We start from the raw sequence: 16,876 nt of genomic DNA, 5'->3' as shown, positions 1-16,876 counted from the left end.
TCTGCCAATAGGCTACAAAATGGCATATATACTTGAAGTACCAAAATATGCTTTGTGACTTAAAAAGCACTTATAACCTCCGTGATAAATTACTGGTAGTAAAATAAAAAGTTAATCATAAGTGGCCTGTAGAAATGTAAAAAATATACATACAAAGACACAACACTGAAATAATGCAATAAACATTTACTACATAACAGAAAATGCACTGTAGCATTTTTTCCATAAAACTTTATTTTACAGTGCATGGTTTCCACTAGAATACCAGCTTGTTACACTTCTTGGTGCATATATATATATATATATATATATATATATATATATATATATATATATATATATATATATATATATATATATATATATATGTGTGTATGTGTGTGTGTGTGTGTGTGTGTGTGAGTGTGTGTGTTTAAGCTTTCTACAATTTTGAAAATTTCGGTCCATAAAATGTCTGATTGTAACAACAGAGCAAAAGCCAAAACTTTCCATTTCTGTCAGTACAGAGTGGGAAGAGGGCAATTTTTGCAAGTATGATGAAAATGCCTCTCTTCCCACTGAAGTACATTCCTGTGTGCCCTCCTGAAAGAGAGACTGGGAGGCGAGAGCAGAATTAAAGGAATAGTTGGGCAGGGCACGGGACTGTTGTGCTGTGAAGAGATTCACACAATGACTCTCTCTTTCAGCAGAACACAGCAGCTAATGCAGATCAGCTTGTTGATGGTACACAGCTGGTGTGTGTGGAAGAGAGAGAGGAAGGAAGAGAAGACAGATCAGACTATGTATTTAGCTATCACTCTTTGGGCATGAGGTCACTGTCCACAGTTTATTCATTCTGGTGATTTGAATCTGAAAAAGATTTACTTAAAAGATTTGTTCAGTAATCCTTTCTGTAGGTCATATCAGTAGATGGCAACCAGTCTGTCTTATAAGGGACTGATTCACTTAACAGATTAGTTCAAACAGATTCATTTGTTAAAAAGTTATTGAAAAAATAATAATATATATTTCATGACAAAAACAGGTTTTACTACCCTTTATTAAAGGGGTCATATGATGCAATTTCAAATTTTCCTTTCTCTTTGGAGTGTTACAAGCTCTTGGTGCATAATATATATCTGTAAAGTTGCAAAGACTTAAGTCTCAAATTCACAGTGATATTCTTCATCAAAGACTCACTCCTTAAAATGGCTCATTCAGACACGCCCCCACATGTCTATGTCACTATGTGGAAATATTTGCGTAATGCCGCCCAAATGTTCACGCAATAAGAAGATGTGGTCACATAGATGAATTCACATACTGAGCTCTGATTTAGTCAGTAGGGAAATCCTTGGTCTTCAACAAGGTGCCTCAGTTTGCTTTGTTTATTCACGAATGAGGTACTTTGTTCATTCAGATGGTTCACAAGATTTATTAAGTGTCGCTTTTTGATTCATTCATTAGGTCCAACCAGTGATATTCTTCTTTAAATATGGCACTCAAGTGCTCTTTGCTTGCACCACAGCAGGCATATGCTTGATGTACATAGTTAATGAAAGAATGTCAAAATGAAAACAATTTATTTACATAAACTATCTGTCCAAAAACACATTTTTTTCACGACAGAGATATAACTAGTGCCATTTTTTTTATTCCGGAAAGATGGTGGAACAAGGCCTGTTAGTCCCAATCACAGTCAATGTGCTGTCACTATTTTTGGCATGTCTTTGTGTTTGGACATTATGAGATAATTGGTTTTTACAGATTGCGAACTTGTTTATCATTAATTAATAAACAGTTTAACAGGCTCACATTCTGTATATGAGTGAACATGCAACCCTTGCCCTGTAGGAACAAACATCCCTCTCTCTGAGTCTGCTAAAGGATAAGATGTTTTTCCCCAGGGAAACGTGTCCAGGCAGGCCGGGATTGGAGCCTGGGACTTGCCTAGCTGGAGCGGCTGATGAAGAGATAAATCGAGCGTAGGGTAACACAGCAGCAGCCTGAGGGCAGGGAGGACAACTCTCCTAACACAACTCATTTATCTCATTTTCTCACGTCTAACTACTCCTGTAATATTCTTCAATAGTTATCCATCAGAATTCATGTTTCAGTTTTAAAAGGATTTAATTAAGGGCATAATAACAAACATAGTGTACAAAATTTAGTTTAAATGTTTTTCTACCTTTTCTTGGACTTTTAGAATTTTGTTGTCTTTAAGACATATGTTAAGTGACATTCAGCCAAGTATGGTGACCCATACTCAGAATTTGTGCTCTGCATTTAACCCATCCGAAATGCACACACACAGAGCAGTGAACACACACACACACTGTGAGCACACAGTGGGCAGCCATTTATGCTGCGGCGCCCGGGGAGCAGTTGGGGGTTCGATGCCTTGCTCAAGGGCACCTAAGTCGTGGTATTGAAGGTGGAGAGAGAGCTGTTCATGCACTACCCCCACCCACAGTTCCGTCCAGCACGAGACTAGAACTCACAACCCTTCGATTGGGAGTCCGACACTCTAACCATTAGGCCACGACTTCCCTACTTCCCAGGGTTAATGAACCCTGGTTAGATTTTCCAGTGTCCTGCTTGAAAACATGCAATAATACAGCATTGAAGTTGAACAAAATTGGAAACTCAAGTGGAAGTCAGAGTTCAAGTAGAATTTATTTTTATTATTACTAGTTTTATTAATCAAGAATGCATTCAATTGACTAAAATTGTAACATACTATTTTGCTAAACTCTGTTTTTACTGTATTTTTGATCACATAAATGTAGCCTTGGTGAGCCTCTCTTTTGATAATCTGACCTCTAAAGACAAATGTTAGCATCGGACTGCATCATTTATCCTGCACAGATTGTTCTTCTTTGTTGACCTGCAATGTTAACAGTAGTGTTTCTTTAAACATCTTGTTCCAAGCATTGGGCAGTGGAACTAATTTATGGACGTAAATAGGAAATATATCCCAATTTAAAATCCCTATTTAAACTTATTTTTAAAAGGAGTGCAGGATAACTTCCACATACGTGTTGTTCATCAGTCTGGGCCAAACGTGGGTGGCCATATGTTAAAGTGCTCATGGATTGTGACGTCAATGTCATCATGATTTCTGAATGACCCATTTTTTGCAGCTTAGTTTCTATAAAGACTGAGTGGACTGGTTAAGGAGCTTTGCTTCGTGAACATTAAAATATGTCAATGCACTACAACATCAAACTCTTATTTTTAAAGACCAAAGAAATGTCATCTTTCCGTGATATGGCCCCTTTAGCAAATCTCAGCGATTTGTGACCTTTCTTTATCAGCCTATCATCTCTGTTGTTTGTTATTTCCACCACTAGCATTCCACCATCCCTCTGTCTCTTCTGTCTATCTTTTCAGCTACTTTCTTTCTCAAGATCAGTCGCTTCTTTAAGCTGTTGCCTTATTTGGTTATCTCTCGGCTGAAATCTATGAATACACGTCTCTGCCTCCCTCTTTCTCCTTCCAGTCATCCCTCCTCTCTCTCTCTCTGCTGCTTGTGTGGGTCTGACAGTTTTTTTAACACAGGAGTGTAGCTGAGAGGTCACAGGAGGTCCACAACCTAGAGAGCTGCCTACTTAGCACATATTTTTGTTTATAGAGCATAGGTATGATTATGACGCAAAGGTGGATTCAAAAAACATATACAATATTAGCAAAATTAGTTGATTGCATTACATATCTGTCAGACGGTCTAAGTGGGCAGTTTTTAGAAAAAGAATAAACTACAAAGAATATCAGAATGTATTTGTGCCAATGACATTGCTTTTTATCTGTGATAATAATAATAATAATAAAATAAATAAATAAATAATGGAAATTATATTATAGAGAGGCCCTCAGGATTGGGTGCCAAGGTCAGTAAGTCAGATCATTTTACTTTTTATGACAAGGCAAGCTTAGTTCAGGTAATTTATTCCTCTGATGCAAAACTGAATTTTCTGCATAATTACTCCAGCTTTCAGTGTCTCATGATCCTTTAGAAATCATTCAGATATAATTTTGATCTGATTTGATGATGATCTGATTTGCAGGAATTCATCTTTGCTCAATAAAAGTATTAATTTCTTTAAAAAGCTTTTGAACGAGTATGTTCAGTATGGGCCCTCTTCCATGTGATTGACCCTGAGTTGATAGTGAGAAGCATGGTTGTAACAATGTCTGGAGCTTTGTAAGTGTTTATGTGAGACTGTGTGTCATTGGGACAGAAAACCAAAATGATCCTTACGTGAATGTGTGTGTTTGAGAGAGTATGCTCAGTCAGTATCATTGAAAAACCCGCGGAAGGTTGATATCTGTTTCAAATTAGCTGTTATCTGCTCAGAGCCGGGCTGGAAGATCCAGGAGGCTTTCTGTAATGGTTGAGTGCCATCGTCTGGATGGTTTTGGGGGGAACTATTGGAATATTTCCAAGTCCCAGCTTAGTATTTCAATTCAGGGTCCAGAATTAACACTTGGGCGAGTTGCTAATGTGAGAAAATGCACATTGGCAAGTGAATAAAACTACCTGCCAGTTGGCTGAATACTTTATTGGGAACATAACACATGAAAACATCCAGTACACCTAAAGGTTTTTTTTTTTTCTCCAAAACTGTATATGCAGAAGATTAATGGAATTACAATCACAGCTACTACAATTAATCACAACATGATTAATATTCATGAACCCAGCAGCTAATCAATCCTTAGTGTGTTTTATATTGTTGGTATATTATTAAAATTAGTAGTAGCAACATAATTTGTTTTTCTTACCTTTCTGGACAGTATACCGTTCACACAGTTTCAATGGAGGGACTGAGAACTCTCAGGCCCCGTCCACACGGAGACGGAGCTTACCCCAATCCGATCTTTTTTTTCCTCGTCTCAAGAAATATCCGCGTCCACACGAAACCACAAAATGATGTAGTATACATGCCAGACCAGTATGTGGCGCTGTAATTCTGCCACAGAGATACACTAAAAACAGAGAAGAAGACTTGGACTATGCTCATAAACCTTGCGCGTGATACACAAACGCACATGAAACAATACATTTATTAATCAGTGTTAATGTAAGTTAATAAAAAGACAATCGTTCAGTGTTTGTTCATGTTTTTGTTGCTGTTACGTGACGTAGAGGTGTCTGACTAGGGGGGAGACGTGGGCTGATGACGTCATCGTTTCAGAAAATATACGGATTACCTGTCCAGACGAAAACGCAAAGACGGCATTTTGGGCACTTTGGGACCCGGTTTCAAAAAATAGCGGTTTCACCTTGCGAAAACGCCGGATCCGTGTGGACGAAACGCCTATCCGATAAAAAATGTGTGCGTATTCACAGAAACGCATCTCCATGTGGACGGGGCCTCAGACTAAATCTAAAATATCTTAAACTGTGTTCTGAAGATGAACGGAGGTCTTATGGGTTTGGAACGACATGAGGATGAGTCATTAATGACATCAATTTCATTTTTGGGTGAACTAACCCTTTAAGCACCACCACAAGTCCTAATCTCACCTAAAATATTAAATATGCATTCATACAAGTTTTAATTCTAATCACTAAAGTTCTATCATTAAATAGCACTAAATTATAATAATATCACAATATAATGCTTGATTGACTGATTAAGAAGCTAAGATTTGAGAAGTTATTTACCATCTTACAAATATAAGCTTTTGTGTAATCAAATATATATATATATATATATATATATATATATATATATATATATATATATATATATATATATTAGGGGTGTAACGATACGCGTATTCGTATTGAACCGTTCGGTACGACGCTTTCGGTTCGGTACGCGGTACGCATTATGTATACCGAACGGTTCGTTGGAGTAATTAATTATATTTGGAAAAAAAAAAAAAAAAAGAGAGAGATAGAAATATAATGATATGCGTTCAACAAGGTAGCCCAATAACCCAAACAACGTAACAGGCAACGCCCCTGACACCCCCGAAGAAGAAAAAAACACCATCTTATATGTTTATGTTAGGCTACTCAGCAGGCGCTCGCTCACTCAGTACGCGCTGAAGGCTCGTTGCAAAATAGCCAATGCGTTTAACAGACTAGAAATGAGAAGATCCCCCAATAACCAACAGGTCTGGTGTTTGGGTGCACTTTGGATTCCCTTTATAATGGTGATGGCAAGAGAGCGGTGGATAAAAAAACAACGGTATGTCGTTCTCCTCCTTTCCAAAGCGCTCGGGCAGAAGCGCTCATGAGGCGTCTGTCTTTGCTAAGCAACAATGACGTGCTCTCTCCATGAGACGCGGAAATTTCAGCGAAGGATAAATGGATTTGCAGCTCTAAAAATCGCTTGCAGTAGCTCTGCTACTAAATTTATTTCAAAATTGCAATCCATATACAACTACGATCAGCTGTTCCTTCATCTTGGCTGAGCTCTCAACGTTGTTACGGGAAAGGATGAAGCTGATTGGTTGGTTCTTGTCACATGACCCGCGGTGCGCTTGCGGCATTCTGAAAAGTTGAGATGTTTTTACATTTTGCTGTATCTAAAACGTATCGAACCGAACCGAACCGAACCGTGACATCAGTGTATCGTATCGAACCGAACCGTGAATTTTGTGAACCGTTACACCCCTAATATATATAAATATATAGTCTGATGATTTAAAAATAAATAAATAAATTGCTAGCCAGTGGTGATTATATTGCAAAGGTGTGCTTACAGGGTTGGTTGACCACTCGAGTCACATCTTAATCATCTTATGTAAGGCTATCAAAGTCTCTCCTCTCCTCTCCTCTCCTCATTACTTTCATCCCAGTGGAGGTATGAGTCTCAACTGCTGAGGTCCACACTACAGTTCTACAGATGGGAACCCACACACACACACACACACACACACACACAGACAGATGGAAGAAACACGTCATCCTTGCAGTCCAACATTATAATTTACATCTGCTAATTACACAGGGGTTGAGTGAACTGAAGGGGCCCAGCAGATGCAGAGAGTCAGTCCTGTGAGGGAGGGTGCTGGGCCTCTTCTGACCACAACAAGCCCCTCTCTCTGCAGCTCTCCACCAGCCAGAGAGACTCACAGCGTAATTGAGAACAGGAGATGACGAAAGAGAAGTCAATTGGAAAGAGAGTGAACTTCATATTGGTGTTACTTTTACAAAATTGGTTAACCCTTTAATAGGGAATATCTCAGAGATCTCTTAATGAGAATTTTTTGTTTTTAATTAATTAATTTATTTATTTATTATTTTGTCTTCAATATAAACACGGCTTTCATATATATTCAATATTTGAGTGTATTTTATTGCAAAATATCTTAGTGGGTGTTGGGCACTGATCACTATATAAAAATTCCTATAGAAACCTATGCAAATCTTATGATAATAAGTAACGTTTACTAACGTTTAATGAAGCGTTCATGCTGAAACACTCAGAAATAGCGGCATAAAAATAAATACCATCATTACACATGATCAAGCAAGCTGCCCAAAGCTTTTCTACAAACTGTTGTCTACTTAAAGGCCAGTTGTCTTTAAATAGGGATGCACTTAATTTTGTCTGACATGGCAAGGCTATAATTAGTTTCATTCATATATTGTACTATGAAATTGTTAGTGTTTTTAATAATTTTAAGTGGGTAACTTTGATTTTATTTTTATTTTTAGTTTTTTTTTTATGAAGGCAAGGGTAATGTAAAATTAAAAATAGGGGAAATTAGTATGAGCAATTAATAAATAAAAAAAATTTGTTACATTTGCTTGATTATCTGTAAAATCACACACAAATCACACTGACTCTGGTACTGGTACGCTTGATCAGATGCAGTCAAACACAAATGAGTAAAGATGAATGATCTCAGCATTAAGAAAAAAGTGTCCGAGAATCTAATTCATGAGTTATGAATCATAACACTCCGACACGGAAATCTATCTAGATATTGTTTTAATAAACAAGAACACAAACTCCACCCCATTGATAAATCATTAGGTTGTGGTTACAGGAACATCCAGTTTAAGATGATTAGCTCCCCATAACCCACTGGACTGTGGAAACATTGATCGCCGCGGTGGTGGGGTGTGGCTGTTAAAGCAGCTGCACTGATGTGGAATTCAGCAATGCAGAAGGTAAACCACACACACTAAAACACACCATCACAGAGACGTTAACCTTCAGAGCCACGGAGGATGTATTTTTAGGGCAGAACAATTTCACAGTTGACTTAAAAGGGGTCAGTGTTGAGCTGACTGCTGGTGAGGAGAATGTCTTCAGGTATCTGACACATACACAACACATCTCAACCCATTCAGCCCCCTCTAAAGCTCCACACTTCAGGTTATGTTCCTTAGTTGTATTAAGTAGTATACTGTTGCAAACATTTGTGAATTTTTTTATTGATGTATAGAAGTTGCATTTCCACTTGTATGAATATATAATACTGTAGAAAATTTTGGAATGATTTTTAAAAAGTTTTTAAAGAAATCTCTTAGGCTCAACAAGACTACATTGTCAGCATAATTACTCCAGTCTTCAGTGTCACATAATCCTTCAGAAATAATTCTAATATGCTGATTTGCTGCTTAAGAAACATTTAGGCTATTTCTTTGTGTTTAGGGTTCTATGATGAATACAAAGTTCAAAAGAACTCTAACATTCTAAATGCCTTTACTGACACTTTTTGAACATTTAATGCATCCTTGCTGAATAAAAGTAATTTTTTTTAATAAAAGAATAACAATCGTGTTTACCCCAAACCTTTGAGTGGTAGTGGGGTGTGTGTGTGTGTGTGTGTGTGTGTGTGTTCACGTCTGCACATCTGCTCTGTGTTCAGTTGCTGCTCTAATCTCTCTGGTCTTCATGTAGAACAGGTGTGATGGGCCTCACACCCCCTTTCGACTGTACATCAAAAGATGTACATAATTCAGGTCCAGCCATACACATGCATACCAGTTGTGTAGATACTGGACAGTCTTATACTTGATAAATATACCTTGTGTGAATCTCGAGTTTCTTTCTGGCTGTGTCATAAACTTAAAGCAGCTGCCTTTCTGCCAAAACTTTTACAATGAACTGGTTTCAGACTTCCTTCCAAGGAAACCATAATGCCATATCTGGTGACCTTGAACAAATTCAAGTGAGCTTTAGACATAACCTACTAGTGACTATTTCATGACTTTGAAGAAAATGAGCATTTTGCAGGATTTTTCATGTTCAAACAATTTGCTATTAACTATTAACTGGAAACTGAATTCAGTTGTATCGTAATGAAAGTTTTCTGTGTCAGTGTCAGTGTTTAGTTTTTTTCCATTCAGTGGAAGTCAATAGTAATTACCAAAACTGTTAATTACATTCTTCAAAATCTCTTCTTTAATATTCTTTTAGATATTTTATGAAGAAAGAAAGTTATACATGTTTGAGCTGACATGAGGGTTAGTCAGACTCAGTGATAACAGTATTTTATTTTAATTTATGGCTGATCTGTCCCTATATAAAGGTTTTCATTTTTCTTGCTGCATTCACCTCTGGCCTGCCCATCAGGTGTTTTTTTATACAATGTATAACTGATTTGAAACGATATGTATTGTGAAATTCTCAAACACTGTTGTGCTCTAGTGCTGCCATCTGTTGGTAGTTTCATCACACTACAACCCATTGGTTTTACTTCAATTCTGCAGCCTATAGTCTATGGCCTTGCAGATTACAGCTAAAATTAACCATCTTAAAGTAGTTTTTTATTCACACACACAAAAACTCGCACACACATAAACACACACTCAGGAAAGTCAGATTAAAGTGGCGTCTAGACTGTGTTCTGCTATCTAATGCTCTTGAGACCAAATGGTGTTGACAGATCTCCTATTATCTCCTGTCTCTGTATCGCCATATGCTCTCTGAGGCCTCATTTAAACAGCTGAAACTCAATTTGAACTGATCTTTGCTCGGCACTTGTTATTGCAGCTCTCATATACTGTAGTTCCAGTGTGTATTCATGTGTTTATTCACGTGCGACCAGCAGGGGACAGACTACGTCATTTTTTAAGAGTGCACGAGTGAGCGTGAGTGTGTACTTTTATGAAGATAAAACCGTGTGTTATATGGTTGTTTTTGCATAAAGCATTTTTTTTGTTGTTGAGAGACCCGTGACCCATGAGCTGAGTTCTTCTGGTTTAGAGTATCTGTTCCATCTGTATATGTTGATGAATGAATCAGCCATGTTTGTATGAGGATGAAAGGGATTAGTTCATATCAGAGCACGTGCAAATCAAACATCTGCCGCTCACGTAGCTTTCACTGCTCGATGAGGGCTTTACACTGCTCTCTGTTTTTATAGATAAAGTGGCTGAGAAGATGTACAATATAGGCTATTTCTCAGAAATGACTCTATAGATTTCCATTTTATGGATTCAATAAGTTGCCACCGTATTGGTGTTTTTGTTTATTTGTTTTAGTGCTATCGGACTTCAATGGATATTTATCTGCCAACGTTATATGCTTCTACTTGTTTTAAGACGTAGATCATCACTAATTAAAAGAGATGGTGATGGATTATGACAAAGGTTTAACTCTTTAAGCGCACATATTGGAGTGATTTGCAATGTAGCAACGCACAAATCGTTATTAAATTATATTGTGTGTAATTTATCAGTTATGCTTATTGATGTTATTAAATGAAATGAAATGGAGATTAAATGTACACTTCTACTAGTGTTGTCAACTGTCTGGTTTGTTTCTGTTTTTATTTCTCTTTAGGAATGTTATCCCTCAGATATCCCTCACTTAGGGGTCATACTTGTGATCCTCAGGGTCAAAACAGGCTAAAAACAAGTTTAGTATTCAGAATTCAGAGAATGCACTGATGAATGTATGTTTGTTTCTATTTCTATTTGAAATAATACAGTTATTAAGAAAAAATAAATAAAATATAGCTGCAAGCAGCAATCACGGGGCCAAGCACTCCAACGGCAACATCAGGAGCTAAGCATATGTAGCATCAGACCAAATGCAACAATTAATAATGAAATTAATAATTGCATGATTGTAATTGAAATGGCTGAAAATCGTTAATAAAAGTTCCACAGCGAGGAGCTAAGCATGGCATGGAGCATCAGACCAAATGCAACGAGTAAGAAAAGCAATTATTGGAAGAGTGTAATTGAAACAGCCAGTAAAACTCCAGTAAAATGATGCTTTATCATTTTTGGAAAATAGGTGGCGCTGTAATCAAATCGCTTTGTTGTGTTCTGTGGGAGGTGACAATGTTGTGGGCAATTTCTTTCAAAATACTTACAGACCTTTAGGGCAATGAGTCGAACATGCCCACCGAGTTTCGTTCCGATCGACTTCCATTAACCTTGTCAAATAGGTGCTTAAAGTTGTTTGGCCAATGGCGGCCATGTTTTTTAAGATAAGTGAAATTCCTCATAGAGCACTTGTGCCACATTGGGCCATATCAATTTTCAAGTTGATTGGATCAACGGTTGCTTAGTTATAGCCATTTGATTTTTTTTCATCCTGTAGCGCCACCAAGTGCCAGATATGGAAAAAAAAAAAATAATTTGACTAAAGTTTTTGTTCATGCAAATGAGTTCTGAGTTTGGTGAAGATATCTCATTTTGTTCCCGAGTTATAGCCTTTTTCGTAAAATTGGTCCACGAATTTGAATGTTTTGGGTCACCTGGTTTTTTGTTCAGTCTTGATCAAACCACTGCAATAATATTCTATGGACTCTCTAGATCAATAATTTTCCAAAATATGTTGCATTTTGTCCTTTGGTTAGCTATAAGAGGTCATTTAGGAAAGGGCCGTGGCCACATGTAACCTAAAGCCTATAAAACTGAAACAAACAAAAACTCAAAACTTTATGAAACTTGGTTATAACATGTGAAAGATGACCCACCAAGCATGCAAAGTTTCATTAAGATCAGAAAATAGCTGGTGCTATAACAGTTAAAATGGCCTAAAAAACAAAAGATTTCTGTTGTGAATGGCATTAAACTGCAAAAAAAAAAGGGGTAATATAATCACACATGCATTAGATCTGTATTTTTTCTAAACAATCATGCAAAATTTAACAGAGATTAGGTAAAAAAGAACACTGTAATATTTATAAAGCTTCAAAACCCAGTGTTGAATAAAAAATTGCAATTATAACCACTAGATGTCACCGGAAGACCACTAATGAGCTCACTAAAGACTAAAACATTACAGTTTATGGGCTTGTTGAGGGATTCATCTAGAAAAAATGTATATTACTATTATTTAATATAACTGTTCAAGCATTTCAGATCACACTGAATCAAAGTTTACCAATTTATTCATACAGATATATCTAATGTTTATAATTATGCCAGATTATGATTGCAATGAAACCTGAAAAATGACATAGAAGCCCATAAAAACAGAAGACTTGCAATAGGTTTTATCACCCATCATTTATTTTAATTATCTATATATATAACAAAATGTGTGCATCTGTGTGTGGGTTTAAGCATGCTTATTGAGTATTAATATAGTAGTTTAAACATTTCATGTTTGTGTGTGTCTGTAATTCTGTTCTATTCTTTTACTGTCAGCCATATCTAGGTTATTTAAAATCAGTACAGTACTATTATCTAGACGGTGAAATTATACATAAATTGCGTATGCTTCTTTGGAATGAAATTAAGACAACATATAACAGTTATAAAGGTTAAAGAGACAGTGTTGTATGATAAATTGCATTTACGACCACTAGATGTCACTGGAAGACCACTAATGGGCTCACTAAAGACTAAAACATTACAGTTCATTGTCTCGATGATTGATTCATCTAGAAAAATATATATTACTATTATTTAATATTACTGTTCAAGCATTTAAGATCACATTGAGTGAAAGTTCAACAATTTATTCATACATGTATATCAAATGTTTACTATTATGTCAGAATATGAATGCAATGAAACCTGACATAGAAATGTAAGAAAAGAAGTCTTTCTGTGAGTTGTGTGTCACCTATAATTTATTTCAAATATCTACATACAACAAAATGTGTGGGCATGTACTTCTCTGTGTGTGTGTGTGTGTGTGTGTGTAATCATGCTTATTGATTATTCATATAATAGTTGAACCATTTCATTTCTGTGTGTGAGTGTCTGTGAGCCTATTCTCCATGTTAGACAATGGCACACACGAGTTTGGCTTAATTACAACAAAGCTTTGCAGAGATATAGCCTCAGACTCATTTTGTGAAGATGCCTGACATCTGAAGCAGCGCTGTACAAAAACGGTTTCGTCTATTGACACGAAATCCATAACTTTTTGTCAGCACGGTCTGAAGATGATCTGATTCAATTTTGGTGAAAATCAGACAAACGGTTGAGGATGAGTTTAAAAAAAAAGGTTTTCAACATGAATCAAAATGGCGGACAGGAAGTTTTGCTTAATATGACATAATTGGTATGTATGTTGTCGGCATGTCCCAAGGAACATGTTGAGACATGTTTCATGATAATAGGCTAATGCAATCAAAAGTTATTAGCATTATTGGAAATGTAATAATTAGCGGTTATTGATTGGTTTATTACTCTTGACCAATAGGTGGCGCTGTGACCAAAATGATGTGGCGTGGTCAATGTGATGTGACAATGTCACATATTAAGTTTTGTGTAAATATCTCCAACCTTTGCAGAGATACAGCCTCAGATGCAGTTTGGCATCTTTCCAGCAAATTCGTTGGTACGCTAATTGAAAACGGTTACGTGTATCGACACAAATTCCATAACTTTTTGCCAGCATGGTCTGAAGATGATCCAAATCAAATTTGGTGAAAATCTGAGCAACGGTCTAGGAGGAGTTCGAAAAAGTAGGTTTTCAACATGAATCAAAATGGCGGACAGGAAATTTTGTCAAAATTGACAAATGGGGTATCTGTGTTCTCGGCATGACCCAAGGAATCTATCAACATCAGCTTTGTTACAATAGGCTAATGTATGCAAAAGTTATTAGCATTTTTCGAAAAATCGTTATAACTATTGACCACAAGGTGGCGCTGCCCCCAATTTTTTTGTGTACATTCAGGGCATGGAGCCGGACATTTTTGTAATTATTTGCGAAACGATACGGAACTTCATTCTTAAGATACAGCAATTTACAACTAAATTCAAAATGGCCGACGCCCAAAATGGCCGAATTGGTAAAATTCGGTATCATTCGACTCGGAATGATGCACTGAATCTAAAGACACCACTTTTGTGATTTTTGGCAAAACCGTTCAGAAGTTATGAGCAAAAACATGCATTTTTCATATCTCCTGACCACTAGGGGGCACAGCGCCGAAACACTGCAGGTAGTCCCAGGGAATGGTTGTTATAAGACCCACCAAGATTGGTCTCAATAGGCCAAACCGTTGCGGAGATATAGCCTCACGTTCACGTTTGCGTGCTTTTCGAAGAATTCGTTCATGAGCTATTCGGAAACGGTTTGAGAAATCAACTTGAATTCCATAACTTTTTGCCAGCATGGTCTGAAGATTATCTGATTCAATTTTCGTGACAATCGGTGCAACGGCCTAGGACGAGTTCGAAAAAGTAGGTTTTACGAACAATTGACGATAGCGAAAAAACTAAACCTTGCGATTTTTGAATTTCAGTGTCCATTCGACTCGGCATGAGCCAAGGAATCACAGGAAAAAAGAATTTTCATTTTGTGGCTTACGGTTCAAGAGTTATTAGCATCAAGTTTTTGAAAGTTTAGACAATTGGTGGCGCTAGAGAGTTTGAGTTAGAGACTTCAAATTTGCTACGGTTAATGTTCAGACAGTCCTCTATTAGTGTGCCAAATTATACAACTTTCCCGCAATCGGTTCTATGGGCTACCATAGACTTGGGGTGGAAGAAGAAGAATAATAACGCCAACAAACACAATAGGTGCCTTCGCACCTTCGGTGCTTGGCCCCTAATTATTATTAGTTAATACAGTTTTTAACTTGAAAATGTATTTGAAATCCAGTGCTTGGAAGGCAGATTTGTTAGTGCCAGAAAATCAGATGTCATACCATACCATACATGTTACCACTAAAAGAGTGTGTTCCCTAGTTGATTATTTTTAGACATAATTTTATAAATCGACTTTATCTGTAGATTGAACCCAAAAAGGTTGCTCTGTATTTTTTTACTTATTATTATTTCCCATTAATTTCCTATGGAACTGTATCTTAAGTATAATTTTTATATTATTTTTGTCTGTGTATTTAAATAGCAAGTGCAGGAAAAGTAATCTAGTTTTGTAGCATTTTGATGAAGTAAAAACTAAATAACTAAAACAAAACAAAATCTGTCTAAATTAACTGAAGACCACCAGAGGGTTAAGAGATTTTTTTTGTCTTCTGGGCTTTAAAAAGACCAACCCTCAGAGCAATAAAAATGTTCCTCTGGAATTGCTGACATTTTATTTTATGTGGATTGCATAGTTCAAATAAGCTCTTATGGGGGGAAAAAATAATGGAAGTAAGTTCATACTGACTTTAAATGCAGACTTTTGTGTCTTGGCAAATCTGAAAGTGAGATATCTCTCTCTTTCTCTCATGCTCTCTCTCTCTCCTTTTTTTTTTTTTTTTGCTTCTTATTGTTATTGTTCTGTTTAGTTTATACAGGGGTAAGGAATAGGAGGATGTGCTTCAGATTAGACTGTAGGAAGTCTTGACACTCATATTTAATTACTAGAGATTATGTGTCTTCATCCCCAACACACCTCAGGCATTTTTCTTAAAGAGGAAACAGACACAGGAAGTGCTGTAATACCAAGTTTTAGACATTGTTCAAATAAGTACAAGCTAGAAAGAGAAGAAATAAATAAAGAGAATGCTTTTTTAGGGCCGGGACTCGATTAAAAAAATTAATCTAATTAATTAGAGGCTTTGTAATTAATTAATCGAAATTAATCGCATTTTAATCGCATATAAATATTTGACCTGAGAACAGTGATAAGTTTTTTTTTTCACATGGATTTATAGTATACCATTGAATAATGACTGAATACATAAGCTTAAGCAACAAAATATTGTTTATTTTTGTTCAACCAAGTCTAGCAGACCAGTGCAACTGCATATTTAGTAACAATTTAGAAATAGTACATTTCAGAAATTCAGGAAGCTTATAGGTGCTGGAACCTTCTGTAAGGTGTTTTTTTAAGTAAAACACAATACTGTCAATTACATTCAGAACATTGGAAACCCTGACTATTAGAAAACATCTCTCTGTTGCTTCAGAGGCCATAACATACTCCAACTCATAAGTCCAACTCTCAATAACCTTGGCCAAAACAATAAAGAGTTCAACATAAACTGTTGCACCAACAAAATAATACATAGTTCAACATAAAGTGTAAAGTCCACGCTAGCTGCTATATGTTTTGTGTTGAGGTGATACTTGAGGCTCGACGTGCTGCTGCGGTGATATGCGAACACTAGTTGGTGCTCCAGTATAATCGGTCCGCCAAAACTCATCCAGTGAGAAACGTTCCGCGGTGCAAAAATATGTTATTAAAAACGCGGGAATTTTTTTTTCTGTAATTAATTAATCTTAGTTAACGCGTTATTTTTTGTGTAATTAATTAATCTCAATTAACGCGTTAAAGTCCCGGCCCTAGTTTTTTTGTTTGTTACGATAAAGTGTGTTTGCTCAATTAAAGCTTTCTATTAGAGATTCACCGATTGATCAGCCACGGATTGGAATCGGTTGATTTTCTCATCGGCCCGGATCGGTGACAGGTGTTGTGCTGAATCCTGCATCCTTCCAGATTATGCACCCCCTAGTATTGGTAGGTTTAGGAGTAGGTGTGGGGGAGGGGTTAGGATTAGGGGTGCAGAATTCGGCACAACACTGGCCGATGAGTCACACTTTTTTCCG

The 16,876-nt window shown here is 36.7% G+C and overlaps 1 protein-coding gene across 4 annotated transcripts in view; it reads left to right on the top strand.

Moving 5' to 3' along the window:
- LOC127951694 (rho GTPase-activating protein 23) overlaps positions 1-16,876 on the top strand; it is a 68,863-nt gene that overhangs the window by 12,577 nt on the left and 39,410 nt on the right. Inside the window, exon 1 of one of the 4 annotated variants that reach the window (XM_052549747.1) lies at positions 7,997-8,116. The exons of the other annotated variants lie outside the window; for them this stretch is intronic. Coding sequence (XP_052405707.1) covers positions 8,093-8,116 — 24 coding nt within the window. The 5' untranslated portion in view covers positions 7,997-8,092. Of the gene's footprint in view, positions 1-7,996; positions 8,117-16,876 lie in introns of those variants that run through there. 4 annotated transcript variants of the gene reach the window in all.

Source organism: Carassius gibelio, chromosome A3 (genome assembly GCF_023724105.1).
Source record: "Carassius gibelio isolate Cgi1373 ecotype wild population from Czech Republic chromosome A3, carGib1.2-hapl.c, whole genome shotgun sequence".
Taxonomy (NCBI): Eukaryota; Metazoa; Chordata; class Actinopteri; order Cypriniformes; family Cyprinidae; genus Carassius; species Carassius gibelio.
Note: the sequence above shows the minus strand (reverse complement) of the source record. Positions and strands in the feature narration are given on the sequence as shown.